The sequence below is a fragment of the Scyliorhinus canicula genome, chromosome 5 (genome assembly GCF_902713615.1).
Source record: "Scyliorhinus canicula chromosome 5, sScyCan1.1, whole genome shotgun sequence".
NCBI classification, from domain to species: domain Eukaryota; kingdom Metazoa; phylum Chordata; class Chondrichthyes; order Carcharhiniformes; family Scyliorhinidae; genus Scyliorhinus; species Scyliorhinus canicula.
This window is the reverse complement of record NC_052150.1, coordinates 12324486-12343744: the sequence shown is the minus strand read 5'-3', so window position 1 is coordinate 12343744 and position 19259 is coordinate 12324486. Positions and strand designations below refer to the sequence as shown.

The window sequence follows — 19259 nt, the reverse complement described above, 5'->3', positions numbered from 1 at the left end:
ACAAAGAATCAAACGATTAGAGCAACAAGGAAAGGCTCAAAGTAAAGGTTGTGGTGGACTTGTTACATACCTAAGTAAAACAACTATAAACATGTTAATCAAAATTATGAAGAATATGATACAAGAAAGAATTAGTCATGAAGTTTCTCAAGCAAAATATTATTCTATTCAGGTTGATTCAACACAAGATAATTCATCCATCGATCAGTTTAGCATTATTATTCGGTATGTGCTTAAAGGTACTATCTGTGAGCGACTACTTTCAGTTGTGCCAAGTAATGATGGTACAGGACAGGGACTTTTTGATCTATTGATTGAAACATTACAGCATCTTAAAATTGACCCCCAAAAATGTTTATCTGATAGCACAGATGGCGCTGCAAGCTACCATGGCCAGTATAATGGTTTACAAAGTAAAATTGCTGATGTGACTGATCAACATGTTCATATATGGTGCTATGCCCATGTCTTGAATTTAACTGGAACAACAAAATGTTGTGTGCCTGCAGTTTCTTTTTTCAATTTGCTCCAGAATATAGCAACTTTTGTGAAAGCATCGTACAATAGAATGGCTGTATGGATAGAAGTTGTTGGAAAACATCTAGGACAAGAAAAAATGAAATAATTAAAGCTAATTGGTGAGACCAGATGGTCAGGAAAATCCAATGCAGCAACAACTATATTTGGACGTTTTGATGATGCCGCTGCCAGTACTTTCGTAAATCTATTGACATGCTTATCAACGATACAAGATTCAGAAAAGTTTGATGCAAAAACAAAACATGAAGCAAATGTTTTACTTCAAAGTCTTCTAAAGTTTGAAACCATATTGACAGCATTTACTTACTTGTATATATTTGAAACTACAACTCCGTTATCAAGTTATCTACAGACAAGTTTAGATATGTGGTTTAGATATGTTTACTGCATGGAGTTTGGTAGATTCAGCTACAACAAAGTTGAAGGAACAGACAAGAACATTTGATAACTTTCACAGCAAGGCTTTGGAATTTGTAAATAAATGTAATGACAGGATTTCACAGATGAATATAGATGAAAATCAAACATTGGAAATTGATGCGTTGGAAACAGCATTGCCAGTTAAGAGGCAGAGGAAGAAGAAAAGAATGGCAGATGAGCTTATTGATGATGAAAGAACTTCTTCAGATTCTCTAGCTGATTTTCGAGTAAATGTGTTTACCCTAATAATGGATCGCATTGTCCAGTCACTAGAATCACGCTTTGTACAACACAAATAGTTGTATAAAGATTTGTCCTGCTTGGACCCAGCAAAGTTTAAAACTATTGCAGAGAAGGGCCTTGAAGATGAAGCACTGGAAGGTATTATTAAGCTGTTTCCACAAATCAGCAAAGATCAAGTAATATTGGAATTGTTTTCTTTTGCTTCAAACTTTGATGTATTAAAGCTATTGCTTAATGATGGTGAGAATATGGATTCCAGTTGCAACAATTATAAAATTTGCAGCACTTGCCCATCGTGTGTACTAAAAATTCTGGCATCCAACAGACTTCATGACAAGGCATATGATAACCTTTATGAACTTTATAAAGTCATCTGCACACTATCAGTTACTCAAGTCCAATGTGAGAGGACATTTTCAAAACTAAAGATCATAAAGACAAGGTTAAGAAATTCGCTGTCTGAGGAGAATTTGGAATCATACATGTTGCTATCCATTGAAAAGGAATTGTTAGATGAATTGGATGCAGAAGCAATTATTGGTAGATTCGCACAATCATCTAGCGAACACAAACAATTGCTCTTAATATAGTGGACTGCATGCAATGCTCTATTGTGCTTTTGAACTATCTGTTAATGTGTAAATTGTGCAGTAAACTATTTAAAAATATCAACCAATTACTTAAAAAAAAATTTTAAATTAAAAATTCAATTATAACATTCTGTATTTACATTTGGTATCTACTGCCAGTAATATGTACAGTACATGTACACTGTAATTACTAAGAAATACACATTTTTTTACACAAAAATTTTAATTGTACCCTTTTTTCCATATGTATTTTTTGAAAATTTTATTTATTCATTATGAAAATTAAATGATAGCATTGTAGTTGTGGGTGGGCCCCCTGTGTCTCCTGGCAACCAATATTTTTAGACCAGTCCGCCACTGCTCATGCATGAGTTCACTGCCCGATGGTAGGGCCTTCGCAATTATTCGCCGAAGAGGCAGGACCGGGAGGCACATCCCCCATCTACCTCAGCAAGTACGGAGATTGAACTCCATGCTGTTGGCATTAATCTGATCCACAAACTAGCCATCTAACCAATTGAGCTAGCCAGCCACTCAGCACATTGTTACATAGCAACAAGTAGGGAAAGCAAAGAGCGCAGTTTCCTGAGCACCAAAATTTGTCAGATCATTCACCTTTGAGGTGTTACAACCCCTTTAATTTGCAGGTTCAATCTAAAAAGGTGGCAGTGGAACCAAATATATTGCTGGCTTATAAAGCAGACCAAGGCAGGCCAGGAGCATGGTTCAATTCCTGTACTAGCCTCCCCGAACAGGCGCCGGAATGTGGCGACTAGGGGCTTTTCACAGTAACTTCATTGAAGCCTACACGTGACAATAAGCGATTTTCATTTCATTTCATTTCATAGTCTGCTTTTAGAAAAAGCAATTTTCAATGATCAGACCACATGTCACCTTTCAAATTCCCCTTCTCTCAGTGATCCAAGTCTCACTGAAGAAACAAGGTACCCAGGCAGTGACTGAAATTAATCTCAAACCACGGTACAGACAGTGCACACAGCTCTGCCTTTTGCAAATTCTTAGATTGCCTTCCCCGGAACGGTTCCACCAGCAGTCAATGTTTTTACGGCGAGGGAGGAAAATCTCCTCTGTGGTTTAGTGAAATAATTTTTTAAAATAAATTTAGTGTATCCAATTAAATTTTTCCAAATAAGGGGCAATTTAGCCTGGCCAATCCACCTATCCTGCATTTCTTTTGGGTTGTGAGGGCGAAACCTATGTAAACACAGGGAGAATGTGCAAACTCCACGCGGACAGTGACCCAGAGCCGGGATCGAACCTGGGACCTCGGCCCCGTGAGGCAGCCGTTGGTTTAGTGGAATCATAAACAGATATACAAAGAATGGGTGCTTTTAGAATTCCAGCTGTCAAATTGTGTGCAAGCTGCTTTCAAAAAGCCCTCCGCAAATAAAAAGCACCTTATTAGCTCCCCACTTTATTACGGTGATATCAATGCGTTAACTATTTACTAATATCCTGCCCACCCAATGAAGATTAGAGCATTCGGAAGCTGGTGCTGTTACTATATTGTGCTAAACATCTGTTGGGCTGGAAGCTTGGTTTATTCAGCAGCATTTGGGTTCACACTTCAGGGTTATCACTTCCTTTAAGTCACCAGGTCGTGTGTTCGGCTGAGAATGCTTGCCGGGGTCACCCGGGTAACAGTTAACAAACTGAGAAGAGTTTTTTTGTTTGTGCAATCACACTGCAGGTTACCGCAGCACCAGATTATTTGAGCCACTGATCGCTGTAAAACGGCATTATATTGCAGACAGCTGCCAGCGTTTCATTGTAATGCAGAAAGCTGTCTGGAGCCAGATTTCTAGCCATTAGATAAAAAGCATGCGGGGATGCTCAAGAATCTGTTCCTGTCAATCACACCTTCAATGAAATGAAGGGATCTAGTCTTGGTGCTGAAATGCTTAAGTCTAACCAGTTTGGGTAGTCAGTATAAAAATTCATCTTTCTCCGTGCCAACGCAGGTCTGAAGAAAAGAAGCAGAATTTATCTGTTCTGAAAATCTACTCTTATAGAAGAAATACAGACTTGCATATAAAAAGCTTTTTCGTGACCACAGGGACACCCCATAGCGCTTTACAGCCCATGAAATACTTTTGAAGTGTAGTCAATGTAGTAAATGCGGCAGCCAAAATTGAGCACAGAAAGCTCCCATAAACAGCAATGTCTTAATGACCTGTAATCTGTTTTTTGCGATGTTGACTGAGGAGTTAATTTTGGTCTGGACTTCAGGGAATAACTTCCCTGCTTTTCTTCAAAATAATGCCTGGGATGTCATAGAATTTACAGTGCAGAAGGAGGCCATTCGGCCCATCGAGTCTACACCGGCCCCTGAAAGAGCACCCTACTTAAGCCCACATCTCCACCCTATCCCCGTAACCCAGTAACCCCACCTAACTTTTGGACACTGTGGGCAATTTAGCCTGGCCAATCCACCTAACCTGCACATCTTTGGACTGTGGGGGGAAACCGGACCACCTGGAGGAATCCCACGCAGACATGGGGAGAATGTGCAGACTCCGCACAGTGTTAGATCCTCCCGAGCAGATAGACAGGGGTCCTGTTTAACATCTCAACCAAAAGATAGCACCTCCAACCGTACAACACCCCATTAGTACTGTACTGGAGTACGAGCCTTGGTAATCGTGCCCAAGCCCTGTGGAGTGGAAGCTGGACCTAGAACCCTGTGACTCAGAGGGAAGAACACTGCCAACGGGTCCTGCTGACACTCCCATGAGTGCAGAGCACATTGGCTTAATGGTTCATCGCCTTAACCGTTAAGCCACCTCAACATTTAACAAAGAAATTTCACGGCATCAATATTTTCCCAGACACTACATGAAGTAATTTAATTGTAGTCACAGTTGTGACAGAGGGAAACATAACAGCCAATTTATGCAGAGAAAACACCCACTAACAACAAATGACCAGATAATGATTTTGGTTGAGAGATGGCCAGGCCACTCGGAGAACTCTCTTTTGAAAAGTGAGTGTGACCTTTAATGTCCATCTGAGATGGCAGATGAGGCCTCAATGTAACATCATCCTATTTGTCTTGTACCTGTGTTCCAATCAGTTATTCATTTGGATGATGGTGTACAATCTATTTAAACAGTATTTGTGATGTATGAATGTGTGTCGAGGCAACTGGCCTGAATTAACCTCTTCTTTTTAAAGTACCCAATTCTTTTTTTCCAATTGAGGGGCAATTTAGCATGGCCAATTCAGCACGGCCGATTCCCCTACCCTGCACATCTTTGGGTTGCGGGGGTGAGACCTATGCAGACAAGGGGAGAATATGCAAACTCCACACGGACAGTGACCCAGAGCCGGGATCGAACCCGGAGCCTCAGCGCCGTGAGGCAGCAGTGCTAACCACTGCACCACCGTGCTGCTCGAGGCAGCAGTGCTAACCACCGCGCCACTGTGCTGCCCTGTGAATTAACCTAATTTTATAGATAACTAGACATGCTTGACATTGTTCAACAGCTTGATAATGCTTCCGAGACAAGTGGGTTAAAATGGAGAATACTGGGATCGCTCAGCAGGTCAGGCTGCATCCGTGGAGAGAGGAAACAGTCAACATTTCAAGTTGGTGACCTTCCCTCAGCACACTGGGAAAATTGGGCATTTAGTTCCTAATGCTTCGGATGGCATCTGATCTTCGCAATCTCTGCCCATTGCAACTATTAAGCAAGTATAAGATTATACAGCTCCAACACACAAACATGGTTGAAATATTGGGCACTGATGTGACCTGCCTAAGTATTCTTCCGCTGCCTCTAAAATTCTAGGGTTTTAGGTTCTAGGTACTAACTATGCCAGAGCACTGGTACATTCCTCTGTGATCTGCGTTGAGCAATTCTTACAACATCTGAACTTCCATATGCAGAGGCTGAGGTCAGTGTCATGTAGAATGGATTCCGATGGGCAGCACGGTGGCACAGTGGGTTAGCCCTGCAGCCTCACGATGCCGAGGTCCCAGGTTCGATCCCGGCTCTGGGTCACTGTCCGTGTGGAGTTTGCACATTCTCCCCGTGTTTGCGTGGGTTTCGCCCCCACAACCCAAAGATGTGCAGGTTAGATGGATTGGCCATGCTAAATTGCCCCTTAATTGGAAAAAATGAATTGGGTACTCTAAATGTTAAAACATTTTTGAAAAAAAGGATGGATTCCGATGATGAATCAGTTGACACAGTAATCCATCTAACTGTACAAGCTAGCAATGGACATGCATTTTTAATTCCTCCACACGTGCATGTGTTGTCTTAATTGCACCTTTACTCACATTTCTACTCTCCCATCCCAAAGAGTTAATGTGCTTAGATGCTAAATTACTTTTAATAACAATACATCTATGAAGCTGCCCAACAAGTACATACCCTCAATCCATTAAGGTAGCTTTTATGAAACCCAGATTATGGGATGTGACTGAGATGTGAGAATCTGAGACCTTGTATCCATCGAAAGATGCCATTTAAAAAGAGACAGCATGACTTTGCAAAGAAGAGCATCGCATCCAATACCTGTGACACTGGAGCTCTCAAATCAGAAAGGTTTTGATCTGGCAGTTTTCTCACATAGGCATCGTAAGCACTCTCCTCCTCTGTCCGGGGCAAGTAGGCCTATCATTAAGACTCTGCTGTTACAATAAACACTTGGCTGTTTTCACCTTGCCATACTGTTACACATTGGCTATTGTGAACTCTGGTGGGAACTGTTTTTGCTCAACTGTGTTTGTCTTTCCGTTCCCAAAGCAGGCTTGTCCGAGGTGTACAATTGTACACCTCCAGTGCCTGTCCATGACCAAATTAAATTACTTCTGGGTCCAGTCTGTATTCTTTCAGACACTTGGGAGTGAAGAACAGAAAGCTGTGCGTTTGGTTACTGTGTTAAAGGGGGCATCAATCTTGCCTATGTAAACATAAGTAATCAGTGCCGGAGGTCACAACATCGGTTAAAATCCAAACTGTTCTGTACAAAGACGGATATCTTGCCCCCTAAATATGAGCGCTTGTTTCTCCAGTGTTATAGTGCATGTAATTTCAGGAAACCACTGTCCATGGGCCATTGCCTTCCTTTATGTATTCAGTCCGAGTCTCTGCAATCATGCTAGGTTTCACTTCTGTAGATGGCTCTATTGACACCAAATGCACAGGACCAACTCCCCAAGATTACATTATGACTACTGTAGCCAGCACGGTGGCGCGTGTGATTAGCACGAATGCCTCACGGCGCCGAGGTCCCACGTTCGATCCCGGCTTTGGGTCACTGTCCGTGTGGAGTTTGCACATTCTCCCCGTGTTTGCGTGGGTTTCACCCCCAGAACCCAAAAGATGTGCAGGCTAGGTGGATTAGCCACGCTAAATTGCCCCTTAATTGGAAAAAATGAATTGGGTACTCTAAATTTAAAAAAAAAGACACATTATTGTATCAAATAGAAAATAGGAGTAGGAGTAGGCCATTTGAGCCTGCTCCATCTTCCGTCTGATCATGGCTGATCCTCTATCTCAACACCACACCCCTGCGCCCTTCCCATACTCCCTGCTTGACACCTGCTGCAGAGCTGTATGGTCACAGGTTGATGATTCAGTCAAGCTAAGAAAGTTGGACAGATTCCAGGTTTCTGCCAATGTTTGTTTGGAAACAGTCCCAGGCGACTCCTGGAGATCTGGTCCAGCGAAAGCAAAGCCTGCTAAGAGCAAATGAGGCCTCCCTAACCCTAACCCTAACCCTGACAATATTGTGAAATGTGTGTTTCCAACGTAGGTCCCAAAAATTATAGACACTGAGCAGCCAGTTAGCTTCCAACTGCAGTCCCTTTGCTTCCTGCAAGGAGAGGAGGAACATAGCGCACTTAGCCATCGCACATTGAACTCTGTTACGCTTTCCCACCTCTTCCAAATATTAAAATGATTCGGGAAGGTGCTCCAATTCCAGGGCCCGGAGTGGGTTCCCAACAATATTAGGGCTTAAATGCATTTGAACGGATCTGAAATCAGCAATTAAAACAATGTCCACTCTCACCATACATACTGACAAATATTGTTTTCCATTTGCTTTTCCAGGTAAGCTCGACAAAGAAACATGCAGAAAACCTCAAGAGTGAAGGAGGCACACTCATTGAAACCCTACAAAGGCTGGCCCAAGCTGCCAGGTGAGAACCCTCAGGCCGAAAGGAATTTCCAGGCCTTTGAATAAGCGTCCAACGTTTTTTTTTATACATGTGCCAGATGCATACCACAAACCTATCACATTACCGTGCTTCGCAACTGCAGTAAGACTACACTTGAACCAACCTCTGAAAGCCTCCAGCTTTTTCCTCGAGACTGACTTTGATCAATTGTTGGTGGAAGCCAGGGTTGGGTTTCATGATGAAAGATTCTGAAAGTTGTTGCTTTCATTTACAGCCAGTTACTAGCTTACTGTCTGCTTCTTTTGAGTTCAGCTTTTGAATCCCCAAAAGGAAGTTTTTTTGAAGTAGCAGGAGGGCATGAAAATAGCTTTCAACCCACAAAGTACGCCTTTGGCATAATGATGTTTATATGCTTAACAAAACAGAAATTCATAACACTACGAAATCCCAATTTCACCTCAAAAGTTGAATGGCTTCCCAGAAGGAGGACAGGAGTGAATTAGCCTAAGTTAGCCTCGCCCATTGTTTAACGGGCACTTTTCAGCACTTTTACCTTGCCGAGAGCCACCCGTGGCAAATGGGTAGGTCTCCTGCCGTCAACGGCCAGTGTAAGTATCAGTCTCTGGAGTTAAAACAGGTTTGCAGGTAAGGCAGCACGGTACTGGTTAGCACTGCTGCCTCGCGGAGCCGAAGTCCCAGGGTCGATCCCGGCCCCGGGTCACTGTCCGTGTGGAGTTTGCACATTCTCCCCGTGTCTGCGTGGGTTTCGCCCCCACAATCCAAAGATGTGCAGAGTAGGTGGATTGGCCACGCTAAATTTCCCCTTAATTGGAAAAAATGAATTGGGTAATCTAAATTGATTTTTTAAAAACATGACTAAATTTGAATTGAGTAATCTAAATCTTTAAAAAAGGTTTACAGATTAGTGTGGCCGTTGCAGTCTTCTGTTGGAATCGGTGTTTGCTGTTCTACCACCAAACACAATGTTTTTATGTCTGCTTGCCCCATGGTTTTATTTTGCTCCATGTAAACTCCAGGCCCCCCTGTTCTGCGACTGTCCCGACAGAACACGCAGTTGCCCCAGGATGTCTCTCCAACCCAAGAAAGAGCCTCCAAAATACCTCCTCAGCAGGAAGAGTAAATACCACAAGGAGAGGGATACAGTATAATAGTCTTTATTATTGTCACAAGTAGGCTTACATTAACACTACAATGAAGTTACTGTGAAAAGCCCCGAGTCGCCACATTCCGGCGCCTGTTCGGGCACACAGAGGGAGAATTCAGAATGTCCAATTCACCCAACAAGCACGTCTTTTGGGACTTGTGGGAGGAAACCGGAGGAAACCCACGCAGACACGGGGAGAACGTGCAGATTCCGCACAGACAGTGACCCAAGCTGGGAAGGAACCTGGGACCCTGACACTGTGGAGCAACAGTGCTAACCCTGCCACCATATAAATAGAGGTCATTTGAGGGTCATTCCCTCAGAGTCCAAACAATAAAGCAATGGAACTACAAGACCAGCAGCAGGAACGGCCTTTCAATAGGGGGATACTGTGCCAGGGTGGACATAGCACCTAAGAGAGGTCGTAAAGCCCATTAATAATGAAAATAAGCATGTCAAGCCTCTAAATTCGTAGTTCAGAAGCTGAGGTTGAATTCAACATGGAACCTTATTTCCCTCGCACCTTTCTGCCACTAAAGAGACTTTTACATTTGGTGCTTGTTCATTTCAGACCATGAAAAAACTGGGGGTTCACACACCAGCCAGCCATTTTCACAGGCTACGTTTGGCTCTTTTACTCCAACAGTAGCAACAACAACCTGCATTTATATAGCACCATCATTGTGGCTTAATGTCCCAAAGCACTTCACTTGAGCATTACCGAAATCTTACGCCAAGCTATGTAAAGAGATATTAGGAAAAATTATTAAAAGCTTGGCCAATGAGTTAGGTCTTACGGCCCGACTTAAAGAAGAAAAGTGAGAGTTGGAGAGATTTAAGAAGAGAATTCCAGAGATTAGGGCCAGGGCAGCTGAAAGCATAGCCGCCCAATGGGGGCCCGATTAATGCCATAGATCCCCAACAGCCCAGAATTGGAGATGTACAGAGATCTCAGGACATCTTAGGGTTGGACGAGTGTAGCTCCAACAACGATCAAGAAGCTGGACACCATCCAGGACACAGCAGCCCGCTTGATTGGCACCCCTTCCACAAATAATCACTCCCTCCCCCACAGACACACAATGGCAGCCATGATTACCATCTACAAGATACACTGCAGCAACTCACCAAAGCTCATTAGGCAGCACCTTCCAAACCCACAACTCCTACCATCTAGAAGGACAAGGGCAGCGGAGACATGGGAGCACCACCACCTGCAAACTCCCCTCCAAGCCTCTCACCATCCTGGCTTGAAAATATATCAGCATTTCTTCTCTGTCGCTGGAGCGAAATCCTGGAACTCCCTCCCTAACAGCACCGTGGGTGTACCTACACCACATGGACTGCAGCGGGTTCAAGGAGCCAGCTCACCACCACCTTCTCAAAAGCAATTACAGATGGACAATAAATGCTGGCCCAATCCGTGACATCCATGAAGGATCTGGCCTCCCATCTCCTCAGGTCACGCCCGGTTGGGCTTTCGCTGTTGGTGGAATACAGATATTAGTCTGTGAAACCGACACAACTAAAGCAGAAGAGGAAGTAGAAGAGGTAGAGAGGTGTGAGGTCGTGGAGAACAAAGATTAAGAAGCTTTGAATTGAATTGAAGTGTCCCTGGAATGGGAGCCAATATAGGTCAATGAATACATTGATGATGGGTTTACAGCAGGGTTTTTCAACAGGGCCGTGACCCATGGGTGGGTTGCAGGCGGGTGTCGGGAGGGTGGTGGGGCGGTCAGTCACGGCGTTCCTGATTGCGGGAGAAGCACCCAACAACTGAGACCAGCTTTTAAGTTGCGAATGCCGGCTGCTACTGGCCTTTCAATGTGAACGCTGTAGTCTTCCCACCAGAAGTAGTGGCAGAGAGCATGTCACGCGTCCGGCACTTACACTGACGTCACGTGCCCTGTACATCCGAGCTTTGTGCGTGAAATCACAAAGGAGAGATTCCTCCTTTTTGTAGCTGCCCCCAAGCAAGCAACACGACTGTGAAGAGGCTGATGATGGGTCATTTTGTAAGAAGGAAGAGAGGGCCTAAGACAGAAACAGGCCTGGACATCACAACTGAATCTGCTGGAGAGAGCTTTACAGGAGAGTCCATAGCAGGACAAAGCAGTGCTGATGTGAGCTGGATACAGAGCTCCAGGGCGTCTGGTGAACTTCCCATTAAGAAGAAACTGAAATCGGGAACAAAGCAGCAGACAGATGATTTCTGGAGGTGTAGCTTTGTTATTGTGCCAATGCAAATCAGGATGCAAAACTCATGTGTGTTATATGCAGGGAAGTACTGGCAAATGAGAGTTGGATGCAAACTATATCTTACCTTGCAGACATCTTTTCAATTATAAATGATCTCAATCTTAAATTGCAAGGGAAGGATGATGATTGTTTTTGGCACTGTAAAGAGATAAATGCTTCCCAAAAGTCATTGAAAGTTTGGCAAGTGTAAGTATAACACCAAAACTACTACATGTTCCCCACACTGGCACGACACATCGAGGAAAACAATGTTAGTAAGAGAACGGTCCATAGACTGGCAAGCTTTATTCAGTCGCATCTGGCTGCGTTGATCAACAGTTTTTGTTGCCACGTTCCAGATGAGAAGTTTCAGATTTTGAAAGAGAAGGGGTGGGTGAAAATTTATTTTGAGTTTGAGACCCCAGAGTCAATTATTAACTTACAGCTGACTCCAAATGAAGAGACTGTACTTTTGTGCCTCATCTGTGACAGCACTTTAAAAACACGCTACACGTCTATCAGGCTGTTGGCATTCTGGAGTAGCGCCTCCGAGGAGTATTCAGAGCTGAGTAAAACAAGCATTTTGTTGCTATTGCCCTTCACAATGACAAACATCCGTGAGGTTGGAATTTCTGTCCTCACAAAGATGAAGACAGCACAAAGGAACCAGCTGAACTCTTCACCAGATATGCGCATTGGCCTCTCCTCCTGTGAACCTGATTGGAGTGAGATCGTGAGGCTCACCTGTCACAGTAAAGTTAAGCGAAAATGGCATGTTGCGAAGGTCAGCCAGCGTGGGTCCCGGAGTTCTGCCAGCATGGGCCCCGAGGGTCAGCAGGTTGTTAAAAGTTACTTCTGGGAAAAAAGTTTGAAAAACACTGGTCTGCAGGACTTGTATAAGATAGTAAATGGGCAGCAAGGTTTAGGATGAGCTCACGTTTATGGAATTTATGAAATTCCTGTAGCGCAGTGTATTTTTAGCTGGGTTGTTCAGTTAGCTCATTGAGTACCCAATTATTTTTTATCCAATTAAGGGGCAATTTAGCGTGATGAATCCACCTACCCTGCACATCTTTGGGTTGTGGGGGTGAGACGCAGAACCAGGGAGAATGTGCAAACTCCACACGGACAGTGACCCAGAGCCGGGATTGAACCTGGGACCTCAGCGCTGTTAGACAGCAGTGCTAACCCACTACACCACCGTGCCGCCAAGCTCACAGAAAATATAGCAATGTATATTTTTCTCAGAATGATAGAATGCCATTGGAACGCACGGCCTGGTATCACAATGCAGTTGAGGCCCCTCGCGAGATTTGCGACATTCCGGATGCCTCACAATATCTTAACGAGACTGGGTGGGATCCAGATTTGCTTATTTAAGTGAGCAGTTAGGCTCACTTTATTATGTCTGCACCAAAGTCTTCCAAAGCCCTGGATCGAACGCCCATGCCTGGGAAACCTCACCATTGAGCCATTTCGCACTGGTCTACACAAACATGGACCAGACGGAATGACAGCTGGGGGAGTCTCCCAGGCCATCGGAAGCCCCCGAGTGGTTGGGCTCTGGACAAGATGGTACCCTAGAACTCATGCTGTCACCCAGGCACCTTGGCACTGCCACCTGGGCACCCTGGAAGAGCCCAAAAGGCTGTGCTCTGCCCGGTGACAGGTAGTGATTGGATCTGATCCCACTGGAATGTTTTTCCGAGCATTAAAGGCTGAGTTTACTTTCACTTTGACTCCTGCCTGTCCTGAGGAAGGTCTGCAGGCCTCTGTCCTCTCTGTTTCTCTCCAAAAAGGCTGTGTTTCTGAACTGGCAGGGAGCATGGATGAGCCTACGTACAGGAGAACCATTACAGGCTGTGCCAGCAGAATCCGTAACCAACCAACACTCTGCAGAAAGGCTGCTGTGAACCGACCAACTCTGTCTCCAGCAAAGGCTGAGGCCTGGAAGTAAACCACAAACTTAAAGCAAAGTTTGAGGTGAAGCAAAGCACTCCTCCAGGAAAAGCTGTGAGGAATACATTTGTAATCTGCAGAGAAGATAATTACAGGCTGCAAATGAAGGACTTCAATCTGCAAGCTGGCTGTGAAGAATAGGTGCCAAAGAACCACCATCTGATGCAAAACCTCTTATCTTTTAACCTTTATTATTATCTTTTCTTCCCCCTCTGTGTTTGTCTGCTTGTGTGTGTGAGGGTAGGGCAGTTAAAGGAGATAGTAGGTATTTGTTTGTTGTTATCCACTTGCATTTACTGCATATTTCCAGATTGCTCTTAGTATAAATACACAGTGATTGTGTTTAAACTCACAAACCTAGTGACTGTAATTATTGGACAGCCAAGGACCAATGATGTTGGGTATTTTTATACGAATTCTTGGTTAATTCACTTATGTTGTGTCTCCGGGGCACGTGGGACTGGAATTGATGGCACACTTGCCCAGGGTGGTCTAACACTGTCGGCTAGGCCTCACTGAAGCCAGAAAAAAAAGTCTCATTTGATAGCGGGGTCCTTCTTGGCGCTGCTGGCACCCCGCTAAACGTGCCCAAAACAAGACTCTGTTTTTTCCCCCCGTTAAATCAAGTTCTAGATGAGGAGAAATTTCTTCTCTCGGAGGGGGGTTAGTGTTTGGGAATTCTTCTCCCCCCCCCGCCCAGCGAGCAATGGAGGTTGGGTCACTGAATATGTTCAATGCTGAGTTGGTCAGACCGATAAGGGAGTCACGGCCGCAATCAGATCTGCCGCGGTCCTATTGATAGGCAGAGCAAGTTCCACGGGTATTGTTGCCTCCCTGATACCTTCTCCAACCAGTGTTGCCAGTCATTTAACAATTATACCCAATCCTGTCCTCAGCCCGCCGGGAGATCCAGATATTGCTGAGGAAACTTGGGCAGGCGTTTTTCTCCCTTCTCTTAACGTTCCTTCATTGTTGTCTTCAACTGAGTGCTGAGCTTGTGGCATTTGAGTGCTACAGTGAGAGTTTGGTGACTGAGGGAGTAAAAGGGTTATTTAAAGTCTAGTATTTCTTTTATTTAGTTAATTAACTTAAAAGTTGCTGTTTGGTCTATAAGAAGGTGAATTTTGAATCAGCTTTAAACAAGGTTCTACTTGGACTTACTTGCAGCTGGAGCTTGTTAATTAGTTAATTGCATTAGGCCAGTTTTTAGAAGCTAGAGTCACAGTATAAATAGGGGCTAGATACAGTGCAGACTTTGTTTGCACTGAGTGCTGAGCTTGTGGCATTTGAGTGCTACAGTGAGAGTTTGGTGACTGAGGGAGTAAAAGGGTTATTTAAAGTCTAGTATTTCTTTTATTTAGTTAATTAACTTAAAAGTTGCTGTTTGGTCTATAAGAAGGTGAATTTTGAATCAGCTTTAAACAAGGTTCTACTTGGACTTACTTGCAGCTGGAGCTTGTTAATTAGTTAATTGCATTAGGCCAGTTTTTAGAAGCTAGAGTCACAGTATAAATAGGGGCTAGATACAGTGCAGACTTTGTTTGCACTGAGTGCTGAGCTTGTGGCATTTGAGTGCTACAGTGAGAGTTTGGTGACTGAGGGAGTAAAAGGGTTATTTAAAGTCTAGTATTTCTTTTATTTAGTTAATTAACTTAAAAGTTGCTGTTTGGTCTATAAGAAGGTGAATTTTGAATCAGCTTTAAACAAGGTTCTACTTGGACTTACTTGCAGCTGGAGCTTGTTAATTAGTTAATTGCATTAGGCCAGTTTTTAGAAGCTAGAGTCACAGTATAAATAGGGGCTAGATACAGTGCAGACTTTGTTTGCACTGAGTGCTGAGCTTGTGGCATTTGAGTGCTACAGTGAGAGTTTGGTGACTGAGGGAGTTAGGTGAGGAGGGAGTAAGGTACTCCTTTCATTTAATTTCCTATATTTATCAAAGAGCGTGAAGGGAACCAGGAGTTTAGAGTACAGCTGACTGGGAGCAGAGTCGGAGGGCGGAGGTCCAGTTGGTCCACAGGGCAGCTAATTCTGTAAAGTAAGAGGGGATGGAGGCTAGGGCAGTTGCATGCTCCTCCTGTAGGATGTGGGTGGTGAGGGATACCACTGGTGTCCCCGCTGACTATACCTGCGGGAAGTGCACCCAACTCCAGCTCCTCAGAGACCGTGTTAAGGTACTGGAGCTGGAGCTGGATGAACTTCGGATCATCCGGGAGGCAGAGGGGGTCATAGAGAAGAGTTACAGGGAGGTAGCCACACCAAAGATACTGGACAAGAGTAGCTGGGTTACAGTCAGGGGAAAGAAAACTAACAGGCAGACAGTGCAGGGATCCCTCGTGGCCATTCCCCTTCAAAACAAGTATACCGTTTTGGATGCTGTTGGGGGGGATGACCTACCGGGGGAAGGCCCCAGCGGCCAGGTCTCTGGCACTGAGTCTGGCTCTGGGGCTCAGAAGGGAAGGGGGGAGCATAGAAAAGCAATAGTAATAGGAGATTCAATGGTTAGGGGAATAGATAGGAGATTCTGTGGTCGCGAGCGAGACTCCCGAAAGGTATGTTGCCTCCCGGGTGCCAGGGCCAGGGATGTCTCTGATCGTGTCTTCAGGATCCTGAAGGGGGAGGGTGAGCAGCCAGAAGTCGTGGTGCACATTGGTACCAACGATGTAGGTAGGAAAAAGGGTGTGGAGGTAATAACAAGTTTAGGGAGTTAGGCTGGAAGTTAAGGGCCAGGACAGACAGAGTTGTCATCTCTGGTTTGTTGCCGGTGCCACGTGATAGCGAGGCTAGGAATAGGGAGAGAGTGCAGTTGAACACGTGGCTGCAGGAATGGTGTAGGAGGGAGGGCTTCAGGTATTTGGATAATTGGAGCGCATTCTGGGGAAGGTGGGACCTGTACAAGCAGGACGGGTTGCATCTGAACCAGAGGGGCACCAATATCCTGGGGGGGAGGTTTTCTAGTACTCTTCGGGAGGGTTTAAACTAATTTGGCAGGGGAATGGGAACCGGATCTGTAGTCCAGCAACTAAGGTAGACGATAGTCAGGACGCCAAAGCACGTAGTGATGCAGTGGGGAAGGTAACAATGACAAAGGAGAGTACTTGCAGGCAAGGAGATGGGTTGAAGTGTGTATACTTTAATGCAAGAAGCATCAGGAATAAGGTGGGTGAACTTAATGCATGGATCGGTACTTGGGACTACGATGTGGTGGCCATCACGGAAACTTGGATAGAAGAGGGGCAGAAATGGTTGTTGGAGGTCCCTGGTTATAGATGTTTCAACAAGATTAGGGAGGATGGTAAAAGAGGTGGGGGGGTGGCATTGTTAATTAGAGATAGTATAACAGCTGCAGAAAGGCAGTTCGAGGGGGATCTGCCTACTGAGGTAATATGGGTTGAAGTTAGAAATAGGAAAGGAGCAGTCACCTTGTTGGGAGTGTTCTATAGGCCCCCCAATAGCAGCAGAGATGTGGAGGAACAGATTGGGAAACAGATTCTGGAAAGGTGCAGAAGTCACAGGGTAGTAGTCATGGGCGACTTCAACTTCCCAAACATTGAGTGGAAACTCTTTAGATCAAATAGTTTGGATGGGGTAGTGTTTGTGCAGTGTGTCCAGGAAGCTTTTCTAACACAGTATGTAGATTGTCCGACCAGAGGGGAGGCCATATTGGATTTAGTACTTGGTAATGAACCAGGGCAGGTGATAGATTTGTTAGTGGGGGAGCATTTTGGAGATAGTGACCACAATTCTCTGACTTTCACTTTAGTAATGGAGAGGGATAGGTGCGAGCAACAGGGCAAGGTTTATAATTGGGGGAAGGGTAAATACAATGCTGTCAGACAAGAATTGAAGTGCAGAAGTTGGGAACATAGGCTGTCAGGGAAGGACACAAGTGAAATGTGGAACTTGTTCAAGGATCAGGTACTGCGTGTCTTTGATATGTATGTCCCTGTCAGGCAGGGAAGAGATGGTCGAGTGAGGGAACCATGGTTGACAAGAGAGGTTGAATGTCTTGTTAAGAGGAAGAAGGAGACTTATGTAAGGCTGAAGAAACAAGGTTCAGACAGTGCGCTGGAGGGATACAAGATAGCCAGGAGGGAACTGAAGAAAGGGATTAGGAGAGCTAAGAGAGGGCATGAAAAATCTTTGGCGGGTAGGATCAAGGAAAACCCCAAGGCCTTTTACACATACGTGAGAAATATGAGAATGACTAGAGTGAGAGTAGGTCCGATTAAGGACAGTAGCGGGAGATTGTGTATTGAGTCTGAAGAGATAGGAGAGGTCTTGAACAAGTATTTTTCTTCAGTATTTACAAATGAGAGGGGCCATATTGTTGGAGAGGACAGCGTGAAGCAGACTGATAAGCTTGAGGAGATACTTGTCAGGAAGGAAGATGTGTTGCGCGTTTTGAAAAACTTGAGGATAGACAAGTCCCCCGGGCCTGACGGGATATATCCAAGGATTCTCTGGGAAGCAAGAAATGAAATTGCAGAGCCGTTGGCAATGATCTTTTCGTCCTCGCTGTCAACAGGGGTGGTACCAGAGGATTGGAGAGTGGCGAATGTCGTGCCCCTGTTCAAAAAAGGGAATAGGGATAACCCTGGGAATTACAGGCCAGTTAGTCTTACTTCGGTGGTAGGCAAAGTAATGGAAAGGGTACTGAGGGATAGGATTTCTGAGCATCTGGAAAGGCATTGCTTGATTAGGGATAGTCAGCACGGATTTGTGAGGGGTAGGTCTTGCCTTACAAGTCTTATTGAATTATTTGAGGAGGTGACCAAGCATGTGGATGAAGGTAAAGCAGTGGATGTAGTGTACATGGATTTTAGTAAGGCATTTGATAAGGTTCCCCATGGTAGGCTTATGCAGAAAGTAAGGAGGCATGGGATAGTGGGAAATTTGGCCAGTTGGATAACAAACTGGCTAACCGATAGAAGACAGAGAGTTGTGGTGGATGGCAAATATTCAGCCTGGAGCCCAGTTATCAGTGGCGTACCGCAGGGATCAGTTCTGGGTCCTCTGCTATTTGTGATTTTCATTAACGACTTGGATGAGGGAGTTGAAGGGTGGGTCAGTAAATTTGCAGATGATACGAAGATTGGTGGAGTTGTGGATAGTGAGGAGGGCTGTTGTCGGCTTCAAAGAGACATAGATAGAATGCAGAGCTGGGCTGAGAAGTGGCAGATGGAGTTTAACCCTGACAAGTGTGAGGTTGTCCATTTTGGAAGGACAAATCTGAATGCGGAATACAGGGTTAATGGTAGGGTTCTTGGCAATGTGGAGGAGCAGAGAGATCTTGGGGTCTATGTTCATTGTTCTTTGAAAGTTGCCACTCAAGTGGATAGAGCTGTGAAGAAGGCCTATGGTGTGCTAGCGTTCATTAGCAGAGGGATTGAATTTAAGAGCCGTGAGGTGATGATGCAGCTGTACAAAACCTTGGTCAGGCCACATTTGGAGTACTGTGTGCAGTTCTGGTCACCTCATTTTAGGAAGGATGTGGAAGCTTTGGAAAAGGTGCAAAGGAGATTTACCAGGATGTTGCCTGGAATGGAGAGTAGGTCATACGAGGAAAGATTGAGGGTGTTAGGCCTTTTCTCATTAGAACGGAGAAGGATGAGGGGCGACTTGATAGAGGTTTATAAGATGATCAGGGGAATAGATAGAGTAGACAGTCAGAGACTTTTTCCCCGGGTGGAACACACCATTACAAGGGGACATAAATTTAAGATAAATGGTGGAAGATATAGAGGGGATGTCAGAGGTAGGTTCTTTACCCAGAGAGTAGTGGGGGCATGGAATGCACTGCCTGTGGTAGTAGTTGAGTCGGAAAATTTATGGACCTTCAAGCGGCTATTGGATAGGTACTTGGATTAGGGTAGAATAAGGGAGTGTAGGTTAACTTCTTAAGGGCAGCACGGTAGCATTGTGGATAGCACAATTGCTTCACAGCTCC

At 44.8% G+C, this 19259-nt stretch overlaps 1 protein-coding gene across 4 annotated transcripts in view; it reads left to right on the top strand.

Annotated features, from left to right (window-relative positions):
- The window catches only part of ulk4 (unc-51 like kinase 4), a 513024-nt gene that overhangs the window by 486492 nt on the left and 7273 nt on the right, over nt 1-19259 (top strand). For all 4 annotated transcript variants that reach the window (XM_038796599.1, XM_038796603.1, XM_038796600.1 and 1 more), the window contains one exon: nt 7880-7968. In XM_038796599.1, the coding sequence (XP_038652527.1) occupies nt 7880-7968 (89 nt within the window). The remainder of the gene's footprint in view (nt 1-7879; nt 7969-19259) is intronic.